The sequence below is a fragment of the Hyla sarda genome, chromosome 10, assembly GCF_029499605.1.
Source record: "Hyla sarda isolate aHylSar1 chromosome 10, aHylSar1.hap1, whole genome shotgun sequence".
Taxonomy (NCBI): Eukaryota; Metazoa; Chordata; class Amphibia; order Anura; family Hylidae; genus Hyla; species Hyla sarda.
In genome coordinates, this window is record NC_079198.1 from 120335135 (window position 1) to 120358876 (window position 23742).

Genomic DNA, 23742 nt, shown 5'->3' on the forward strand with positions numbered 1-23742 from the left:
CGTGACTTACCGTGGGTCTGGGACAGTCATCCAGCGGAAGGGAGCCCCGCCATGGAAATCCCGGGGGCACTTGGAGGACTGAGGCCGGGGATGTGTTGTAGTGTGAGGATTTCCTGACCCTCCCGGGGCCCGATGCTTCTTCCTAGGCTGTCTAGCTCTGACTGAGGCCCCTAAACCGAGCGGAGCCGGAGCCGGGACACACGTTTAGCGTCACATGACAGGCAGGGCCTATAGCCAATAGCCGAGCAGAATGCACAAACTGCAGCCAATCAGGTGCAAGGAAGAAGGCGGGGCGGTAAGTGATGGATGACGCTAGTGGCTGCGGAGGATGAGGATGAGTCTGCTGAGGGCGGAATGCGGCCCCTTGAGGTGAGTCTGGGAAGTGCAGGAGAGATGCAGCATCAGCACCAGAGTGTACAGAGACAGGAAGAGCCTCATAAATCAGAGTGTACAGAGGAGGAAGAGACAGGAAGAGCCTCAGAGATCAGAGTGTACAGAGGAGGAAGAGACAGGAAGAGCCTCATAAATCAGAGTGTACAGAGGAGGAAGAGACAGGAAGAGCCTCAGAGATCAGAGTGTACAGAGGAGGAAGAGACAGGAAGAGCCTCAGAGATCAGAGTGTACAGAGGAGGAAGAGCCTCAGAGATCAGAGTGTACAGAGGAGGAAGAGGCTCAGAGATCAGAGTGTACAGAGGAGGAAGAGACAGGAAGAGCCTCATAAATCAGAGTGTACAGAGGAGGAAGAGACAGGAAGAGCCTCAGAGATCAGAGTGTACAGAGGAGGAAGAGACAGGAAGAGCCTCAGAGATCAGAGTGTACAGAGGAGGAAGAGACAGGAAGAGCCTCAGAGATCAGAGTGTACAGAGGAGGAAGAGGCTCAGAGATCAGAGTGTACAGAGGAGGAAGAGGCTCAGAGATCAGAGTGTACAGAGGAGGAAGAGACAGGAAGAGCCTCAGAGATCAGAGTGTACAGAGGAGGAAGAGACAGGAAGAGCCTCAGAGATCAGAGTGTACAGAGGAGGAAGAGGCTCAGAGATCAGAGTGTACAGAGGAGGAAGAGACAGGAAGAGCCTCAGAGATCAGAGTGTACAGAGGAGGAAGAGGCTCAGAGATCAGAGTGTACAGAGGAGGAAGAGACAGGAAGAGCCTCAGAGATCAGAGTGTACAGAGGAGGAAGAGCCTCAGAGATCAGAGTGTACAGAGGAGGAAGAGCCTCAGAGATCAGAGTGTACAGAGGAGGAAGAGCCTCAGAGATCAGAGTGTACAGAGGAGGAAGAGCCTCAGAGATCAGAGTGTACAGAGGAGGAAGAGCCTCAGAGATCAGAGTGTACAGAGGAGGAAGAGGCTCAGAGATCAGAGTGTACAGAGGAGGAAGAGGCTCAGAGATCAGAGATCAGAGTCTACAGAGGAGGAAGAGCCTCATAAATCAGAGTGTACAGAGGAGGTAGAGACAGGAAGAGCCTCAGAGATCAGAGTGTACAGAGGAGGAAAAGCCTCAGAGATCAGAGTCTACAGAGGAGGAAAAGCCTCATAAATCAGAGTGTACAGAGGAGGAAGAGACAGGAAGAGCCTCAGAGATCAGAGTGTACAGAGGAGGAAGAGGCTCAGAGATCAGAGTGTACAGAGGAGGAAGAGACAGGAAGAGCCTCAGAGATCAGAGTGTACAGAGGAGGAAGAGGCTCAGAGATCAGAGTGTACAGAGGAGGAAGAGGCTCAGAGATCAGAGTGTACAGAGGAGGAAGAGACAGGAAGAGCCTCAGAGATCAGTGTGTACAGAGGAGGAAGAGCCTCAGAGATCAGAGTGTACAGAGGAGGAAGAGGCTCAGAGATCAGAGTGTACAGAGGAGGAAGAGACAGGAAGAGCCTCAGAGATCAGTGTGTACAGAGGAGGAAGAGCCTAATAAATCAGAGTGTACAGAGGAGGAAGAGCCTCAGAGATCAGAGTGTACAGAGGAGGAAGATCCTCATAAATCAGAGTGTACAGAGGAGGAAGAGACAAGAAGAGCCTCATAAATCAGAGTGTACAGAGGAGGAAGAGACAGGAAGAGCCTCAGAGATCAGAGTGTACAGAGGAGGAAGAGTCTCATAAATCAGAGTGTACAGAGGAGGAAGAGCCTCAGAGATCAGAGTGTACAGAGGAGGAAGAGACAGGAAGAGCCTCAGAGATCAGAGTGTACAGAGGAGGAAGAGCCTCAGAGATCAGAGTGTACAGAGGAGGAAGAGCCTCAGAGATCAGAGTGTACAGAGGAGGAAGAGCCTCAGAGATCAGAGTGTACAGAGGAGGAAGAGGCTCAGAGATCAGAGTCTACAGAGGAGGAAGAGCCTCATAAATCAGAGTGTACAGAGGAGGAAGAGACAGGAAGAGCCTCAGAGATCAGAGTGTACAGAGGAGGAAGAGCCTCAGAGATCAGAGTGTACAGAGGAGGAAGAGCCTCAGAGATCAGAGTGTACAGAGGAGGAAGAGGCTCAGAGATCAGAGTGTACAGAGGAGGAAGAGGCTCAGAGATCAGAGTCTACAGAGGAGGAAGAGCCTCATAAATCAGAGTGTACAGAGGAGGAAGAGACAGGAAGAGCCTCAGAGATCAGAGTGTACAGAGGAGGAAAAGCCTCATAAATCAGAGTGTACAGAGGAGGAAGAGACAGGAAGAGCCTCAGAGATCAGAGTGTACAGAGGAGGAAGAGGCTCAGAGATCAGAGTGTACAGAGGAGGAAGAGACAGGAAGAGCCTCAGAGATCAGAGTGTACAGAGGAGGAAGAGGCTCAGAGATCAGAGTGTACAGAGGAGGAAGAGGCTCAGAGATCAGAGTGTACAGAGGAGGAAGAGACAGGAAGAGCCTCAGAGATCAGTGTGTACAGAGGAGGAAGAGCCTCAGAGATCAGAGTGTACAGAGGAGGAAGAGGCTCAGAGATCAGAGTGTACAGAGGAGGAAGAGACAGGAAGAGCCTCAGAGATCAGTGTGTACAGAGGAGGAAAAGCCTAATAAATCAGAGTGTACAGAGGAGGAAGAGCCTCAGAGATCAGAGTGTACAGAGGAGGAAGATCCTCATAAATCAGAGTGTACAGAGGAGGAAGAGACAAGAAGAGCCTCATAAATCAGAGTGTACAGAGGAGGAAGAGACAGGAAGAGCCTCAGAGATCAGAGTGTACAGAGGAGGAAGAGTCTCATAAATCAGAGTGTACAGAGGAGGAAGAGCCTCAGAGATCAGAGTGTACAGAGGAGGAAGAGACAGGAAGAGCCTCAGAGATCAGAGTGTACAGAGGAGGAAGAGCCTCAGAGATCAGAGTGTACAGAGGAGGAAGAGCCTCAGAGATCAGAGTGTACAGAGGAGGAAGAGCCTCAGAGATCAGAGTGTACAGAGGAGGAAGAGGCTCAGAGATCAGAGTCTACAGAGGAGGAAGAGCCTCATAAATCAGAGTGTACAGAGGAGGAAGAGACAGGAAGAGCCTCAGAGATCAGAGTGTACAGAGGAGGAAGAGCCTCAGAGATCAGAATGTACAGAGGAGGAAGAGCCTCAGAGATCAGAGTGTACAGAGGAGGAAGAGGCTCAGAGATCAGAGTGTACAGAGGAGGAAGAGGCTCAGAGATCAGAGTCTACAGAGGAGGAAGAGCCTCATAAATCAGAGTGTACAGAGGAGGAAGAGACAGGAAGAGCCTCAGAGATCAGAGTGTACAGAGGAGGAAAAGCCTCAGAGATCAGAGTGTACAGAGGAGGAAAAGCCTCATAAATCAGAGTGTACAGAGGGGGAAGAGACAGGAAGAGCCTCAGAGATCAGTGTGTACAGAGGAAGAAGAGACAGGAAGAGTCTCATAAATCAGAGTGTACAGAGGAGGAAGATACAGGAAGAACCTCAGAGATCAGAGTGTACAGAGGAGGAAGAGACAGGAAGAGCCTCAGAGATCAGAGTGTACAGAGGAAGAAGAGACAGAAAAAGCCTCAGAGATCAGAGTGTACAGAGGAGGAAGAGACAGGAAGAGCCTCAGAAATCAGAGTGTACAGAGGAGGAAGAGACAGGAAGAGCCTCAGAGATCAGAGTGTACAGAGGAGGAAGAGCCTCAGAAATCAGAGTGTACAGAGGAGGAAGAGGCAGGAAGAGCCTCAGAGATCAGAGTGTACAGAGGAGGAAAATACAGGAAGAGCCTCAGAGATCAGAGTGTACAGAGGAAGAAGAGACAGAAAGAGCCTCAGAGATCAGAGTGTACAGAGGAGGAAGAGACAGGAATAGCCTCAGAAATCAGAGTGTACAGAGGAGGAAGAGACAGGAAGAGCCTCAGAGATCAGAGTGTACAGAGGAGGAAGAGCCTCAGAGATCAGAGTGTACAGAGGAGGAAGAGACAGGAAGAGCCTCAGAGATCAGAGTGTACAGAGGAGGAAGAGACAGGAAGAGCCTCGGAAATCAGAGTGTACAGAGGAGGAAGAGACAGGAAGAGCCTCAGAGATCAGAGTGTACACAGGAGGAAGAGACAGGAAGAGCCTCAGAGATCAGAGTGTGCAGAGGGGGAAGAGCCTAAGAGATCAGAGTGTACAGAGGAGGAAGAGGCAAGAAGAGCCTCAGAGATCAGTGTGTACACAGGAGGAAGAGACAGGAAGAGCCTCAGAGGTCAGAGTGTACACAGGAGGAAAATACAGGAAGAGCCTCAGAGAACAGAGTGTACAGAGGAAGAAGAGACAGAAAGAGCCTCAGAGATCAGAGTTTGCAGAGGAGGAAGATACAGGAAGAGCCTCAGAGATCAGTGTGTACACAGGAGGAAGAGACAGGAAGAGCCTCAGAGATCAGAGTGTACAGAGGAAGAAGAGACAGAAAGAGCCTAAGAGATCAGAGTGTGCAGAGGAGGAAGAGGCAGGAAGAGCCTCAGAGATCAGAGTGTGAAGAGGAGGAAGAGGCAGGAAGAGCCTCAGAGATCAGAGTGTGCAGGGGAGGAAGAGGCAGGAAGAGCCTCACAGATCAGCTGTGCAGAAGAAGAAGAGGCAGAAAGAGTCTCACAGATCACAGTGTGCAGAGGAGGCAGAGGCAGTAAGACTCTCAGAGATCAGAGTGTACAGAGGAGGAAGAGGCAGGAAGAGCCTCAGAGATCAGAGTGTGCAGAGGAAGAAGAGGCAGAAAGAGCCTCAGAGATCAGAGTGTGCAAAGGAAGAAGAGATTTAGAGATACGAGTGAGCAGAGAAGTAAGAGGCAGGAAGAGCCACAGAGAACAGAATGTGCAAAGGAGGAAGAGGCAGAAAAATCCTCAGAGATCAGAGTGTGCAGAGGAGGAAGAGGCAGGAAGAGCCTCAGAGATCACAGTGTGCAGAGGAGGAAGAGGCAGAAAGAGCCTCAAAGATCACAGTGTGCAGAGAAAGAAGAGGCAGGAAGAACCTCACAGATCAAAGTGTGCAAAAGAGGAAGAGACAGGAAGAGACTCAGAGATCAGAGTGTACAGAGGAGGAAGAGGCAGGAAGAGCCTCAGAGATCAGTGTGCGCAGAGGAGGAAGAGGCAAGAAGAGTCTCAGAGATACGAGGGAGCAGAGAAGGAAGAAGCTGGAAGAGCCACAGAGAACAGAATGTGCAAAGGAGGAAGAGGCAGAAAAAGCCTCACAGATTACAGTGTGCAGAGAAGGAAGAGACAGGAAGAGACTCAGAGATCAGAGTGTGCAGAGGAGGAAGAGACAGGAAGAGCCTCAGAGATCAGAGTGTGCAGAGGAGGAAGGGACAGTAAGAGCCTCAGAGATCAGAGTGTACAGAGGAGGAAGAGACAGGAAGAGCCTCAGAGATCAGAGTGTGCAGAGGAGGAAGAGACAGGAAGAGCCTCAGAGATCAGAGTGTGCAGAGGAGGAAGGGACAGTAAGAGCCTCAGAGATCGGAGTGTACAGAGGAGGAAGAGACACGGAAAGCCTAAGAGATCAGAGTGTACAGAGGAGGAAGAGGCTAGGGATGCCACAGAGACCAATGTGTTTGCACAGGAGACAGAAGAAGGGGGAGCTACAGAGACCAATGTATGTGCAGAGGAGCAAGAGGCGAGAAAAAAAGTTTGTAAAAGAGGAAGAGACAGGAGGTGCAGAGACCAGATTGTGCAGAGTACAGAAAGAAGATGCATGAGGAGCTGCAGCAGTAAAAAAAACAACCTGGAGAAGAGCTCATTACTGTCAGGTATTGGGTGGATTAAATGGGCACTGTCGGAATCCAATATTTTTTATATGTTGTACATCTTGGCAAAACACTTTCTAATATACTTCATAAAAACATTTTATCAAATTTTCATAAAAATCATGGCTTATTAAAAAAAATAAAAAAGACCACTAGGGGTCCCCATACCATCCAGAACATAATCCTGTCCGGCTGCAGCATCATCTTTGTCCCAGCTGAAGCACAGGTTGGGACAAAGTCCAGAAAGTGAGGGCAGGACCAACACTCCTCTGTGCTCACTCCTGTCTATCTCTCTGCAGTATGAAAACAGAAAGCCGGGGGTTACAGAGCAGACTGCAGTGATTGGATGACACCACAGCACAGCAGACTCAGGGAGGAAAAAATGCATGGTGAGTGAGGACAGGCTCAGTGCTTGCCTCAGACACTACCCTTCCTGAGCAGTGGATATCAGAATGATTGCACAGCAGAAGAGAGGGATTTGTGGGCCAAATACAGAAGCTAGACACATAGAAAAGACGTAAAGCTTCTGCATGACCTAGTGAGGAACATTATAAGCATTATTTTTTCTGTAATATGACAGGTACACGTTATATGACAAAGATACACAAAAATAACATTCCTGGTCATATTTCGGTGGCACATAGATGGTCAAGATCCTTTACCCATCTTTGTGCCGCCTTCAGACTCCAGGAAATAAAATTTCATTGCCACGCGAGGAAATCAAGGCTGGAGACCTGCCACTGCAGGCTCATATGGATTGACACGACTATCTTGGCGCCTGCACTGACTGGTGTCTGGTAGCGCCCCCTACAGTACAGGGAGGTATTACATGTTCTGTACTCTTTACCTGTATTACTGAAGTGCATGCACTGACTGGTGTCTGGTAGCACCCCCTACAGTACAGGGAGGTATTACATGTTCTGTACTCTTTACCTGTATTACTGAAGTGCATGCACTGACTGGTGTTTGGTAGCGCCCCCTACAGTACAGGGAGGAACTACAAGTTCTGTACTACTCTTTACCTGTATTACTGAAGTGTATGCACTGACTGGTGTCTGGTAGCACCCCCTACAGTACAGGGAGGTATTACATGTTCTGTACTACTCTTTATCTGTATTACTGAAGTGCATGCACTGACTGGTGTCTGGTAGCGCCCCCTACAGTACAGGGAGGAACTACAAGTTCTGTACTACTCTTTACCTGTGCCAGGGTTAGCTGCTCTTTTGGACACCAAGTAAGGGCGGCTCCATTTGGGACACAGTTTTTACTGTACAGGACCCTGAAGAAGCCCCCCTCCTCTACATAAACCATTGTTTCCCAACCAGGGTGCCTCCAGTAGTTGCAAAACTACAACTCCCAGCATGCCCGGACAGCCGTTGGCTGTCCGGGCATGCTGGGAGTTGTAGTTTTGCAACAGCTGGAGGCACCCTGGTTGGGAAACACGGACATAAACTGTGATTTACAGCTCCCAGCAGATCTTTATTACTTTTATATATAAGGATTTGCTTTATCTATATTAGTTTTCTACTTAATCCTCACCTTTTCCTATTTTTGGATGACATTTTGGGGCTTCAGAACCAATTACCAGGTTTCCATAGAGTTCTGGTGTCAACATACAATGGTTTCAACATACAATGGTTTCAACATACAATGGTCGTCCTGGAACCAATTAATATTGTAACTTGAGGGAGCACTGTATATATACATTGTGTTATTAGATCCCCTGAGGACGCCCCCCCCTGATGCAGGTTGTGCACGGGTGGACAGAAACGTACGTTGGGAACTATAAGTTATTGTTATTGCAGTAATATGACTCTTACACTGCAGGGTATACTAAAATCTATTATTGGTTGCCATTGGTCATTTATGACGGCACGGTGTTATACAAGTGCTACATGATTTTTGCTATATACTGCTTGACAGCATTTAGCTAAATGAGTTCCGCATGATTATAGGTGAAACCTTTTAGGTTCTACATGATTGTATGTGAAACGGGGACAAATTGATCAGTTATTGTGCACCATTTGGGAATCACGTGTTCTTTTTTTGGGTGAATTTTAATGCATATCAATAAAACGTAAGTTTTAGGCACTTCCCTCTTCATAATTTTTCGGGTGATTTGCTGGGAACCGTTTGGAAAAGGTTGGCATATAACCCTTATTTTATATGTAATCTCGAATAAAAATTTCAGGTAAGAAAAATGTCCCAAGTTAATGTCTGCTAACCATGTCCATGCTTTGTGATTAGAGATGAGCGAACTTACAGTAAATTCGATTCGTCACGAACTTCTCGGCTCGGCAGTTGATGACTTTTCCTGCATAAATGAGTTCAGCTTTCAGGTGCTCCCGTGGGCTGGAAAAGGTGGATACAGTCCTAGGAGACTCTTTCCTAGGACTGTATCCACCTTTTCCAGCCCACCGGAGCATCGGAAAGCTGAACTAATTTACGCAGGATAAGTCATCAACTGCCGAGCCGAGAAGTTCATGACGAATCGAATTTACTGTAAGTTCGCTCATCTCTATTTGTGATCTTAAAGGGGTACTCCAGTGGAAAAAATTTTTTTGTTTTAATCAACAGGTGCCAGAAAGTTAAACAGATTTGTAAATTACTTCTATTTAAAAATCTTAATCCTTCCAGCACTTCTCAGCTGCTGTATACTACATATAATATATATATCCTTTTGAATTTCTTTTCTGTCTGACCACAGTGCTCTCTGCTGACACCTCTGTCCATGTTAGGAACTGTCTGGAGGTTTGCTATGGGGAATTGTTCTTTCTCTGAACAGTTCCTGACAGAGCACCCTGTGGACAGACAGAAAAGAAATTGAAAAAGAAAATAACTTCCTCTGTAGTATACAGCAGCTGATAGGTACTGAAAGGATTAAGATCTTTTAACAGAAGTAATTTACAAATCTGTTTAACTTTCTGGTACCAGTTGATTTAAAGGAAAACTGTCAGCTTTCTCTCCCCGCACTAGCCAGTGATACTGGCTGGTAGTGCGGGGGACGCTGATCAGTTTGATCCTTACCGTGCCCGGATCCGCCGCACCGTTCGTCCGTAATCTTCTATTTTTGGTATATGCAAATTAGGTGCTAACTGGCACTCTGACATCAGTGCCGCCTGCTGCAGCGCCGCCCGGCTCATCAATATTCCTCCTTCCGCCTCTCCCTCTTCTCCCTGCTCTGTAATGAAGAGAGAGGGGGGAAGAATATTGATGAGACGGGCGGCGCTGCGGCAGGCGGCACTGATGTCAGAGTGCCAGTTAGCACCTCATTTGCATATACCAAAAATAGAAGATTACGGACGAACGGCGCTGCGGATCCACTCACGGTAACCAGTACCGCTGGTTAGTGCGGGGGAAGAAAGCTGACAGTTTTCCTTTAAAAAAAAAACAATAGTTTTCCACCGGAGTACTCCTTTAATGTATACTAATAAAGGGGAAACTTTTATTTTTCTCCAGTGTGCTAGATTCAACTTGTTTGCTGTTAGATTTTAAGTTTGTATTAGTTTTACCATACTTTTGTTATTTTGTTCTTTTGTTTCCAATAATAAACCATATTTAAATAAAAAAAATCTTAATTTTTGTGTTTTTTTATCCACATATATATTTTTTTAACCTTACCACATTATTGTTTTTATGCTTTTTACAATATGTATTAGTCCTACAAGGGGATTTGAAGGACTTCGTTTTTCTTTTTAGTTTGAATAAAAGTGCAAAGGCATCACACCAGTGTTTCCCAGCCAGCGTACCTCTAGCTGTTGCAAAACTACAACTCCCAGCATGCCTGGGAATGCTGAGTGTTGTAGTTTTGGAATGGCTGGAGGCAGCCTGGTTGGGAAACACTGATTGAGACACTGGGGCAAATGTAGAACAGACCCTTATGCTTTGCCCACTCTGTATGAGACTGCCAAAGATAGGCACGCGCAGGGCTTGGCTATATTTAAAAGTCCCATAGAGAGTAGAGAGTGAACGGAGCAGTGGGCGTCCATATGCGCTGCGGCTTTATTCTCTTTGGACCCTGTGAGGTCCCAGTGTTCATCCCCTCCACCCCCTTCCCCCATAGATCAAATAGTAGGTGATAAGTTTTAAACTTGGGATAACCCTTTACATATGGATGTCATTAAAGTTAATCAGTTACATTAAGTTCAACATTTATCCCTATTGTGCCCCTACTGTGTTAATCCAGAAGAAGCCAATAAACCCTTATAAGGCTGATTCCATTTGCCCCATACCAGGGGGAACATTCCTTCTTGACTCCAAATATAAGATCAGAATAAATCCCTGGATCAGGGTTCTGTCCCTATAAATCTATTATACAACACCTGTAATGTTATTAGTCTCCAGAAATGAGTACCTGTCACCAAACAAAACTTAATATATTGTTCCTTATGTAATTATAAGACACTTTGCTATTTTCTTGCTGTTAAAATTCTCAACCTTTATCTGTTTTTAATGTGACTGACAAAACGGCCACTAGGTGGCTCTGTTCTGTTCCCTGCACAAGTCAAATAGTTTGTTTGGTCTTCTCCCGGCCTGACAGGAGACCAAACTCATGAAGTGCGTGTGGGGCATGGGGAGGCACAGCTCACAGGCTTCAGTGACGTTGTGCCTGCTGGGGAACGCCCACTTACTCCTGCCAGGAGCTCACACAATGATTAATCAATGTTTTATCAACATTTATCAATGTTTGCTTATGTATCATTTTTTTTGTAATTTTTTCCTTACTTTTTTTTTGCTGATGTGTGACTTATTTATCAACTGGTTTCAGCCTGTTGATAATTTTCTTTCACGTAAGCAATTTTTCCTTTTTTACTTTGGTAGTAGCTTTTTCTGCTCCATGTTTGAGCTGGAGTAAATTTAGTAAATTTTTGACCTTGTTGCGACTTTTTTTTTGCGCAGTTGCGACTGTCACAGTTGATAAATACCCGACTAAAGCAAATCCATTTTGAAAAATTTACTACGTAAGCAAGTTTGAATTTTCTTGCTTTTCTTGTTCTTCATGCAAATTGTCGCACGAAAACACACGTAGTCGCAGTTGCGACAATTTTGGGACAGTTATAGTAAAGAAAACCTGACTAAACCCGTTGATAAATGTCCATCAATGTGAGCAAGGGGAAAGGTATGATATGCAGCTATTTTTAAAGCTTGTAAAAAAAATGTAAGGGCAGGAGGGTTGTTAAAAGTATTTAGGGTTCCATAGTCTCACTGCTCTTACAGTAAAGAACCCCCTTCTGTGCTGGTGTAGAAACCTTCTTTCTTCTAGAAGTAGAGTTGTAGTTTTGCAACAGCTGGAGATACATTGTTTGGAAAACACTGCACTATAAAATTGCTAATTTTAAGTAATTTCATATACCATAAAAATGAGTAAAAAGTAATCAAAAAGTCCCATCAAAAACAAAAATGGTACCAGTAAAAACTACAGATCAAAGTGCAAAAGGTGCGCCCTCATACAGCCCAGTATATGGAAAAGTTATAGGGGTCAGAAGAGGAGGATTTTAAAGTATACAAATTTTTGTACAAAAAGTTATTTAAAAAAAAAACTACAGAATATGAAACTACAGAATAAAGAGAATGGGGGTATTTATCATTGGATATACACGTCTTTTCTTGTGTACTTTTGTCGCATTTCCTCAGAGACATTGCGATTTGCGCCTTTGCATTGCGCCTTTGTCATTACGTCGTTTTCATGTTCCGACTGTATTTCAACTGTTGACAGCATTTTTTTTTTGCAGTGGTCGGGAATTTACTAATTGCGCCTTTTATACTTTGTCGCAAAAACGGTTACTAATACCGCAATTTTGTCGCAAATCAAAGTCATTTTTAAACTGACATAAAAAAGTGCCATACCATCAGTTTTGGCTAGTAAACCCCAATAAAAGCCAAAGTAACGATATGGCGTGCAACAAATTAAATTTGGCGCAAGTCCGTTGAAAACAACGCAAAAAAAATAGGGTAAAAAAAAACACATAGAACAACCAGTTTTTATAAATACCCCCCAATATAATTTTTACCGAAAAGTGCACTGGGTAGAAACGGAATAAAGTGACAGAGGGGGTAAATAAGGTGGCAGCGGGGATCAGGGGGTGGGAATAAAGTAACACGGGGGGGGGGGGGGGGCAAATGATAGAGCACAGGGGTTGATCAAGGGGGAGAGGGGATAATAGGGCATGGGGGGTAGAAGCCCGATTAGTAATGCTGATACTGGTATCATGTTGTACGTCGTAGGATGCGCAACGTGATATGTGCAATTGGCGGTACTGTGAACGGAGTCCAGGGCGCCCAGGACTGAGCTGTGTAAGGGGCCCCAAAATTTCGGATGGCCAACCTGACTACGTGGGACCGCACCCTCAAGCAGAAAATCCGCACCCGCGAGTATGAGGTCGTCACTGGAGTGGGAGAAGTGGGTGACAACACCATACACCCTCCCGGTGTTCCTTGAGACAACCAGTCACCGATTTGACCTCGACATCACCATCTTCAAATATGTCATCTTTATCTGTGACTATATATAGCTGCCATTGTATGCAGACAAGTCTTTGATCCAATTCTTCCCTAGTTCTGAGTCACCATGACGCAGGATTCACTTTTCATTAGATTTCAGAGCCGGCCTGGTATTCAGATTCTGCTGCCTGTTTACATGGGAAAATCTCACAAGTCATTCAGGGATCTAAGGGGAGATTTATCAAAACCTGTCTAGAGGAGAAGCTGCTGAGTTGCCCATAGCAACCAATCAGATCGCTTCTTTCATTTTTGAAAAGGCCTCTGCAAAATGAAAGAAGTTATCTGATTGGTTGCTATGGGCGACTCAGCAGCTTTTCCTCTGGACAGGGTTCATTAAAGGGGTTATCCAGGAAAAACTTTTTTTTATAGATCAACAGGCTCCAGAAAGTTAAACAGATTTGTAAATTACTTCTATTAAAAAATCTTAATCCTTTCAGTACTTATGAGCTTCTGAAGTTAAGGTTGTTCTTTTCTGTCTAAGTGCTCTCTGATGACACCTGTCTCGGGAAACACCAAGTTTAGAAGCAAATCCCCATAGCAAACCTGTTCTAAACTGGGCGTTTCCCGAGACAGGAGTCATCAGAGAGCACTTGGACAGAAAAGAACAACCTTGACTTCAGAAGCTCATAAGTACTGAAAGGATTAAGATTTCTTAATAGAAGTAATTTACAAATCTGTTTAACTTTCTGGTATAATAAAATTGTATCCAGTAGGCCTGCAACTAGCGATTATATCTAAAATCGATTAGTTTGTCAAATATTGGTACGATTAACCAGATGAAACCCCAAAAAGGGTATTAGGGGACCAGGGAAGGGTTAACAGGAGGGCTGGAGGATGTGGGGACTTGCATTGCCAAGGGTTAAAGGGGTATTCCAGGAATTTTTTTTATTTGACTATGCTACAGGGGCTGTAAAGTTAGTGTAGTATATAATATAGTGTCTGTACCTGAGTGTGATGGTTTTCTCACAATTCTGTGATTTTCACTCCAATATTTATTTTTACCAGCATACAAAATGACTGTTGTCTCAGATTTTTCCCAGGTTGCAATGCGGCCGAGACCTGACTCACTAGTCAGCTGATGACAGGGAGCCTGTCTGCTTCAATGGGTGGAGGGATCAATCTGCAACTAATGCAACAGCTATTGGCACCCTGATTGAAAACCACAGGTCTGCAGTTCATTTATGTTTCAATGGGTAGGGTGGCTGATGTGTGGGAGGGAGGAAAATGGAATTATGGGATTTGTAGGCAAAGAAGAAAACTCAAACAGGAAATACCAGTTCACAAAAAGCTAGCCACAATGTTATGGTAATCTCACAACATAGCCATTTAGCCCAAGACAAGCGCAGATGCTTCCTAAGCATGTCCATTACTGTCTGCCAGGTACATACTAAAATCACCTTATGGTGGAGAACCCCTTTAATGGGAAAAAAAAAGAGAGACAGCACCTGAAGGGTTAACAGAGGATAAGAGCAAAGGGACGGAAACCAAAAGGTTAATGGGAGGAAAAGAGAGGGGACAGCACCTGAAGGGTTAACCTAGAAGCCTCGCTGCAGAGGAGAAGGAACAGTTCACAGACTTTAGTGATGGCCGTCCTCCTGCACCAAGAAGATATGTCAGCTTTCGGCCAGATAGGGGGGCTGCAGCGATGTCAGGATCGGAGGCTTTTTGTTACCGGAGGCGGCGCCACCTTCTGGACAGCACTCCAGGCTGCAGTCTCAGCGCTGCTGTAGACCGCAGATGTCCCAAGCCGGCAGCATCTTCAAAAAGGTAAAGGGAGATGGAGGGAGACATGTAGGGGCAGCCTGAGGGGCTAAAAGGCATGAAAAATAGCAAAAATAGGAATAATGTGTTACTAGGCTACTCCCCCTAATGACAGAGGCCACGCCCACTAATGACAGATTAATCGATGATGGATATCATTAACATTTTCCATTATCAAATTTAATCTACTGTATAATATTGATAAATCGTTGCAGCCCTAGTGTCCAGTAGATCATGTTGAGGATCTACTATCCGGGCATGCTAGGAGTTGTAGTTTTGCAACATCTGGAGGTCCGCAGGTTGAAGACCACTGGTATAGGAGGTAATACTCATGTGTCCCTGCCGCTCCAGACCCGTCACCGCTGCCCTGGATGTCGCCCTCCATCGCTGTCGCCGCGTCCCCGGGGTGTCCCCGTCGCTCCGGAACGTCTCTGCTGTCCGGTACCGCATCGGGTGGCACCTGACTGGCGTGCCTGGCACTAAATAGCTGCACTCCAACTATCTCGCAACAACCCGTCCACCCTCCTCAGAAATAAAAAAATGTTAAAAACGTACTATGCCGCACCATGAATATGTAACGCCGAGCACTCCGGGTCCCGCGCCTTCTCCGGAGCGCTCGCGGCGTTGTAGTAACAGCAGCGCTCCGGTCTCTGTCTCTGACCGCGAGTGCTGCTGTGTTCGTGCCGGCGGGGACGCAATCCGTGGGGCGGATCAGACCTAGGTCCGATCCCCTGAAACCATTCTTCCTTGAGGTAGATGCTTCTTCGGTAGGAGACGGGGCAATTCTTCTTAAAAAAAAACGCTAAAGGAAAAAACGTCACTTGCGTTTTTTTTTTCCAATACGTTTTCTCCCCCTGAAAGGAACTATGCTATTGGTGACCGTGAATTGTTGGCCATTAAGTTGGCCCTAGAGGAGTGGAGACATCTCCTGGAAGGATCCCTTCACCCTATTAGCATCTATACTGACCACAAAAATCTGTCCTACCTACAGTCCGCCCAGCGCTTAAATCCTCGTCAGGCCAGGTGGTTGTTCTTTGCCCGCTTCAATTTCCAGATCCATTTTTGTCCGGCTGACAAGAATGTCAGGGCGGATGCCCTATCACGTTCCACCGATGCCACTGAAACTGAAGTCTCTCCTCAACACATCATCCCTCCTGAGTTTCTGATCTCTGCTGCTCCTGCTTCTCTGGTGCCTGTTCCTCCAGGAAAAACTTTTGTCCCTCCACGTTTTCGCCTCCGGACTCTCAAATGGGGTCATTCCTCCCACTTGGCGGGTCATGGTGGAATCAAAAAATCCATTCAGTTGATTGCCAGGCACTATTGGTGGCCTGCCTTCGAAAAAGATGTGACTGAGTTTGTACGGTCCTGTACTGTCTGTGCTCATGACAAAACTCCTCGCCAGAGGCCTGCAGGTCTTCCCCTGCCGGTGCCCGAACAGCCCTGGTCACATATAGCGATGGACCTACCTGTATCCCATGGCAACACTGTCATTTGGGTGGTCGTTGATCGATTCTCCAAGATGGCTCATTTTGTCCCGCTTCCTGGCCTCCCTTCTGCGCCACAGTTGGCGAAGCAATTCTTTTTGCACATTTTTCGTCTCCACGGACTGCCTACGCATATCGTCTCTGATAGAGGAGTTCAATTCATCTCAAAATTCTGGAGAGCACTCTGCACTCAATTGAAGATTAAATTACATTTCTCGTCCTCCTACCACCTGCAGTCAAATGGACAAGTGGAGAGAGTGAACCAGACCCTTGGTGACTACCTGCAACATTTTGTCTCCTCCCGCCAAGACGATTGGGTCGACCTGTTACCCTGGGCAAAGACTCTGAGTCATCCGCCAAGTCTCCATTCTTTGTGGTGTACGGCCGTCACCTGCTTCCCCCCCTCACCATTCCCACTTCATGTGGAGTTCCTGCCGTAGATTAATTGACCCGGGACTTTTCCTCGATCTGGAAAGAGACTCACAAGTCGCTCTCACTGGCCTCTTCTCGAATGTAGAGACATGCGGATAAGAAGAGAAGAACTCCTCCTGTCTTTGCTCCTGGTTACAAAGTGTGGCTCTCTGCCAAATATATTCGGTTTCGTGTTCCTAGCTACAAGCTGGGTCCACGTTACCTTGGGCCATTTAAAGTCAAAAGTCAAATCAACTCTGTCTCCTACAAGCTTCATCTTCCTCCTTCTCTTCGTATTCCTAACTCCTTTCATGTTTCCTTTCTCAAAGCTCTCGTTCTTAACCGCTTTTCCCCCAAGGTCACCATTCCTGCTCCTGTCTCTGGCACCTCTGATGTCTTTGCGGTAAAAGAAATCCTCGCCTCCAAGGTTGTCAGAGGTAAAAAAAATAATTCTTGTTGACTGGGAGAATTGGGACCCCAAAGAGAGGTCTTGGGAGCCCGAGGACAATATCCTTGACAAGGAGCTCATCCATAGGTTCCTGAGCTCCAAAAAGAGGGGGAGACCTAAGGGGGAGGGGGTACTGTAATGCCGAGCGCTCCGGGCCCCGCGGCTTCCCCGGAGCGCTCTCAGCGTTGCAGTAACAGCAGCATTCCGGTCTCTGTCTCTGACCGCGAGCGCTGCAGTGTTTGTGCCGGCGGGGACGCGATCCGTGGGGCGGGTCAGACCCGTTCACGGATCACACCCCGTTCTACTCACTCTCCTCCTGTGACTGTCTCGTCCTCCGGTGCCTGGCCCAATTAGTTCTAATCACCTCCCTACTCATAAATACTCACTTCCCCTTCCTTTCCTTGCCGGATCTTGTTGCCTTGTGCCCTGAGAAAGCGTTATAGTGTGTTCCCAAGCCTGTGTACCCAGACCTTCTGCTGTTGCCCCTGACTACGAACCTCGCTGCCTGCCCTGATCTTCTGCTACGTCTGACCTCGCCTCTGTCTAATCCTTGTGTACCGCGCCAGTCTTAGCTGCCAGAGAGGTCGAGTCGCTACTGGGGAACACGAGCTGGTAGTTACCACCGCAGCAAGTCCAGCCGGCTTTGCGGCGGGCTCTGGTGAACACCAGTAACTGCTTAGAACCGATTCCCCACTACGACCCGTGTAATCGCCTCTCAGGTACAGAGGATCCACCTCCAGCCGCTAGTCCGGACCCTGACAGAATATCTGTACTCTGGAGGCTTTTTTTGTCTTATTTTCAGCCCGCATTTTGTGACGTTGGTAGGCAGAGTCTTGCGTTGCTGAGCTGAGGCTGGAGTATACGTCAGGGCAGCGCCAACAGGAACATAATAATAGTGAAGCCACAAAAAATTAAAAATTAAAAGTTACCCACCCCAAAATGTGCATGAAGCTGTATTACTATGGATGTTTCTTTTTTTAAGGAAAAATTTTATTTACATAGTCTGTAAAAATTCTTACACAACTATTTGGTGCTTTATTCTATTTTAACACAATATTAATTTTAACATTTAGTGGGTACACCAGCATGTACGTGTCCTAAAATTAACAAGGTGTGCAGTGTGTATTTTCAACCTTAAAATAAATGGTTATTAGTTATATTATACATTTTTTCTATATTTAACATTAACATTAAAGGGGTTCTCCACCATAAGGTGATTTTAGTACGTACCTGGCAGACAGAAATGGACATGCTTAGGAAGGATCTGCGCTTGTCTTGGGGTTAAATGGCTATGTTGTGAGATTACCATAACACTGTGGCTAGCTTTTTGTGAACTGGTATTTCCTGTTTGAGTTTTCTTCTTTTGCCTACAAATCCCATGATTCCATTTTCCTCCCTCCCACACATCAGCCACCCCACCCATTGAAATATAAATGAGCTGCATCCATTCAAAAGACCTGTAGTTTTCAATCAGGGTGCCTACAGCTGTTGCATTAGTTGCAGATTGATCTCTCACCCACCAAGCGATCGTTCCACCCATTGAAGCAGACAGGCTCCCTGTCATCAGCTGACTAGTGAGTCAGGTCTCGGGAAAAATCTGAGACAACAGTCATTTTGTATGGTGTTAAAAATAAATATTGGGGTGAAAATCATAGAAGAATTGTGAGAAAACTGTCACACACAGGTACAGACACTATATTATGAACTACACTAACTTTACAGCCTCTGTAGCATAGTCAAATAATAAAAATTCCTGGAGTACTCCTTTAATGTAGTAGCTTTGTTTCATTATGCAGAACAAGAACAGTTGTTAAAGTGGGTGTTAATGTCCTTTTCTGCAGACCTATGCACTTTCTGTAAGCCAGGTTGGACCTGGTATACATATGCGACTTTTAAATGGAGATGCAACTTTTTTTCTTCATAAATAGCGACTATCGAATTTGATAAATAAATGGCCACTGTGAAGTAAAAAAAAAAAATTAATACGAGAGCAGATTTCAGAAATGTGCTTTGGAATGAGCAAAAATCTAAAAATCGCAGCGTGTATAGAAAAGTCGCACGTCTGCAAGTCCATGCGACTTTTTTACGCAAATTTTTTTTTACTACGGAGCTTGATAAATCTCCTTCTACATGTCCATTGGCTGGGCATATTGGAGGTTTCAGTTCTTTATGTATAGAATTGTGTAATAGAATTATGGTCATGCCCAATGGTCAGGTCATTGTTAGGGGTTGTAGTGTTCTGTGCCTAAAGTATAAGAGAATTGTATAATGTCATTTAAAGTGGTTGGGAACCTTTTGGATGTTGTAGTCAGGGGTGAACATATCGCCTGTGTAGCTGTTTCAGCTGCACAGGGCCCAGCGTGTGAGTGGGCCCACCGCCCTTTCCAGGGCCGGCCCTACCATGGGACCCAGTGGGACCATTGATCCCAGGTGGCACTTTTCAGGGGCGGGACTTTGCTGCCCCCTTTTTTTTTTCTGCCTAGTAGGTTCGTGGTAGGACCGGCCCTGCCACTTTAGACAGTAAGTCTGCAGCTGGCCAACCCGGGTCTCACGAGCGACGTCGCGCAAGTGACGTCACTCGACAGGCCACCGCCGGAGAGAGGAGAAGCACTGTTCAGGCCAGGTAATTGTGTCTATGTGTGTGTCTGTCTTTGGGTTGGGCGGGGGCTATGTTACCTAATGTGGGGAAGCTGCTACCTAATGTGGGGAATCTATGCAACCTAATGTAAGGAAACTGCTACCCGATTTGGGGAAACTATGCTACATAATGTGCGGTAACTGCTACCTAATGTGAGAAATCTATGCCACATAATGTGGGGAAACTATGCAACCTAATGTGGGGAAACTATGCTACATAATGTGGGGAAACTATGCAACCTTATGTGGGGAAACTATGCTACCTAATGTGGGGAAACTATGCTACCTAATTTGGAGGAACCGCTGCTGACCTAATGCTGCAGATTAATGTGAGTTGCAGTGCCCAGGCACATTCTTTGCACAGGGGCCCTCTGCTGTCTGTGTCCACCCCTGGTTGTAGTGTTCTATTTATAGCATACAATTGTATTATGGTCTTCTCCAGCAGTTACATAGCCTGAGAAGATTTGCCTGGCTGTAGATACCTAGAGCCAGGCAAATAATGGCAAACAGCAGTCAGAGACAAACACATGGAAGTAAGGTTTAAACAGGACTTCTCCTGTTTTTATTCTTATAGCATTAAAAAAAAAATGTATTCTGCTATTCCAAACGCTTACACTAATCTTTGTCTTTATAGGTGGCTTACTACCAGCCACTCAACAAAAAAGTCATCAGTTGTGTTAGTCACAAATGTTCCCTTTGAGGCTGCAGACCACAGGATTCCAACTCCCATCAGGGATTCAACTTCCTCACAGTCTCACCCTGGAGACTGAGTTACACCCTGAAAGCCAGAAACAATTTGTCTTCAGCACCTGTGCTGATTTGGGCAACACTAAAAAGGTAGATGAACTGCAAAGAGGATAGTGTTCGGCACTGGGTATTGCAGGCTGATAGCATATAATCGGGAATCCTGTACTGTTACTGTGTGTGGTGCTCAGCGCTTAGCCAGAGGTATAGATACTATGTATAGAAATGATAGCACGGCACTCACCCTTTTCCAGTTTTATTTTTGATCACGGTGCGGTACATACAAAGATCACGCCAGTACAGTGGGAGCGGGGAGAGACAGGAAAGTGGGCTCAGCGGAGCCCGTGCAGCAACGTTTTGCGGTAAAAACCGCTTGGTCACTCCTTACAGACCTGTGCACACTGCCAGGTAATATCCTCTTACCCAGCAGTGTCAGAACTACGCCGGGGTGATTGACACCCGATTAGCCAATAGGAACCACGAGTTTCACAACACGTCCATGAAGAACATGCAGGTAATCCGGCAGTACTCTCCTTCTTCGGCCTGGAATGCGTAAGGACAGCGACATCTGGACAGAACAAGAAAACAACAAAAAGAAGCGAGGTGGATATCCCGATTAAACGCCATCAGTCCTGCCGGTTTCAATGAGAGAAATGAGCTCAACATCTTCTGTTAAAACAATACAGCACGGATCCGTTAATCCGGCATCCTTGCTGTCATGCTGAGTCTTATGTCATGGGAAAGACGTCCGATGATCCGGACTATCACAAGCAAAGGACTTTAAAGCTATTCACATATATCTATGTCTCCATTGTCTTCCCCCACCCTCTTTATGTTTTACAGGACAGGAACAAGCCATCAAAAGTTTTACAGTAATCACATATTTACGAATGTATTTAATGTTTCTATTATGTCACATTATGCAAGGCTCCTGCCCTGTTAATTCCGACTGCCGTCCCCCGGTCCACAGAGCGAATTCGGCTATGGATACAGGGATACATACTAATGCCTTGTTGGCATCTTTTTGCTACAGCGACGGCAACATCGGAAGCGCTCGTATCATTACTGTTCTCTTTGTGCATGTATACCAAGCAGCACACCAATCTGCGAGCGAACTGCTGGAGGGACACGAAACGGAGCCCACTGTGACTCTGAGCTTCCCCGATTCGCGATTGCACAAGACAACAGGAGCGCATCACCATCTTCCTATTGGCTAATCGGGTGTCAATCACCCCGGCGTAGTTCTGACACTGCTGGGTAAGAGGATATTACCTGGCAGTGTGCACAGGTCTGTAAGGAGTGACCAAGCGGTTTTTACTGCGAAACGTTGCTGCACGGGCTCTGCTGAGCCCACTTTCCTGTCTCTCCCCGCTCCCACTGTACTGGCGTGATCTTTGTATATACCGCACCGTGATCGAAAATAAAACTGGAAAAGGGTGAGTGCCGTGCTATCATTTCTATACATAGTAACTAAAAAGGTAGACGTGCCAGGAAGGGAATGAAATGGCCCCACTAACAACCTGCCTGTCATTCCATAAAAATCCAGGCCTATAAACAGACTTTACCAAAGGTCCCTTAGCAGCTGTGGCCTACTAGGGATTTTTTCCTGGACTTCCCATATCTTACTAAGCTTTCCCTGTATGATATATGCGCTTCCTGAAACCTGGTGGCGACATATGACCGGTACCTTGAGCAAATACAGCGACCCAAGACCACCATTGCTGTCACTGTCTCACAATACTTAGAACCTTATGTGCCCTATCACATAATTGATCTGCTGGATATAGAACCGTATGTACTATTAGAAGTTAACATAACTCCGTGAATGCGTTTCAGAGAACATCATTTCGCTGGTTGTATCTGATGGCAATGACTCATTTTGTGAATCTCTTTGATATATGCGTAGGCTAATTGGCAAAAAATATATTTTTAGACTTTCATATTGTTACATAAACTCTTATTTTTAGATGCCATAATTACAAATACAGAAATTAATAGGAAGATGTGTAAAAAGAAGAGTAATGGAGACAGAAATCAATAAAACACCATATGACTTATCTGGTGGTGTAAAGGGGTACTCTGCCCCTAGACAAAAGGATAGGGGATAAGATGTCTGATAGTGGGGGCGCACCGCTGGGGACCACCTGTGATCCCCGGCGTTTGTTTAGAGCGTCTGGTGCAGTGCCGGAGGCTCGTGACGTCATAGCCACACACCCTCAATGCAAGTCTATGGAAGGGGCATGACTGTCGTCACGCCTCCTTCCATAGACTTGCAGTGAGGGGGCATGGCCGTGGCGTCACAAGCGGGGCGTGGCCCTGATGTCACGAGCCTCTGCCCCGCATCGTCAGTAAAATGGCACAGAGCGAAGTTCGATTCGTGCACCGTATGTGACAGACATTGTATCCCCTATCCTTGTGCAATATTATTATTTTGACTCTGACGTCCCAGCACATTAGCACAGTGTATGGACCGGTTCCAAATTCTGATTCACTGATAGGATGTCTTTGCAAGTAGGCAGGGAAAGCGGCTTTAGGGAAAGGTAGGGCACACTTCTCCCTGCCCTACATGACGTGATCATGACAGTGAGCAGCAGAACGGAGGGATTTGTAAACCAAACACAGAAGCTAGACACTTACAAAAAAACATGTAAAGCATCTGCATGACCTAGTCAGTAACATATAGCAGCATTATTTTTTTATGTGAAATATCTCCTTTAAATATAAATTCTACAAAACCTTTAAATCTCCATTTTTCTCAAGGGTCTTTAATTCCATACCTGATTCATGCCCTTTTGCAATTTTTGGAATCACGCATTTCAGTCATTCCCATACTTGGTAAGGAACCTGTTGGCTGCTCACATTTTAGACCAATCTCTTCATGCAAAAATTATGGCAAATGGACTTTCTACCTCAGTTTCTTCGTTGGTAATGGATGATCATGTGGGGATACAGGTGGGGCGACCTGATGCTGGAGATGGATGATCACAGCAGGCTAAGTCAGATGCAGCAGAGCTGTCCAGGTGAATAGCAGAGCAGAGCTGGTGCTGTTAAAACAGCAGAGCTAAGTAGCTCAGGTGTAGCTAGATGGCAGACAGAGGCATGGTGAACAATCCGGGTCATACACTACATAGTTCATGAGGTTGAGAAAAGACCAGAATCCATCAAGTTTAACCTATAAACCTAATGAGTCCCTACTGAGTTGATCCAGAGGAAGGCAATAAACCCTCATACTAGAGGTAAAAATTCCTTCCCGACTCCAATTTGGCATCAGAATAAATCCCTGGATCAACGTTCTGTCCCTATAAATCTAGTATACATAACCAGTGATGTTATTATTCTCCAAAAATGCATCCAGACCCCTTTTAAATTCTTTTACAGAGTTCACCATGACCACCTCCTCAGGCAGAGAATACCACAGTCTCACTGCTCGTACAGTAAAGAACCCCCGTCTGTGCTGGTGTAGAAACCTTCTTTCCTCTAGACCAGGGGTGTCAAACTCAAATTCATCGGGGGTCACATCAGCAGTTTGGTCCCCCTCAAAGGGCCGGCTGTATCTGTAGGACCCCTCCCCCCCCCACACACATACCGTATATGCCGGCGTGGTCGTATAAGACGACTGGGTGTATAAGACG

The 23742-nt window shown here is 46.1% G+C and overlaps 2 protein-coding genes across 15 annotated transcripts in view; one reads left to right on the plus strand and one right to left on the minus strand.

Annotated features, from left to right (window-relative positions):
* KIF1B (kinesin family member 1B) overlaps positions 1 to 442 on the minus strand; it is a 213454-nt gene extending 213012 nt beyond the window's left edge. For 5 of the 14 annotated variants that reach the window (XM_056543034.1, XM_056543031.1, XM_056543033.1 and 2 more), the window contains exon 1: positions 11 to 388. The gene's annotated coding sequence lies outside the window, so the exon portion shown is untranslated. Of the gene's footprint in view, positions 1 to 10 lie in introns of all 14 variants that reach the window. The other 9 variants (XM_056543038.1, XM_056543028.1, XM_056543040.1 and 6 more) reach the window with 4 other exon arrangements.
* Positions 307 to 20136, plus strand: LOC130293249 (trichohyalin-like). The gene is made up of 6 exons (XM_056541751.1): positions 307 to 1398; positions 2095 to 2480; positions 3175 to 3702; positions 3819 to 4733; positions 4830 to 5627; positions 20001 to 20136. The coding sequence occupies exons 1-6, from the start codon at positions 307 to 309 to the stop codon at positions 20134 to 20136; spliced, it is 3855 nt and encodes a 1284-aa protein (XP_056397726.1).
* Positions 20137 to 23742: the final 3606 nt, after the last annotated feature.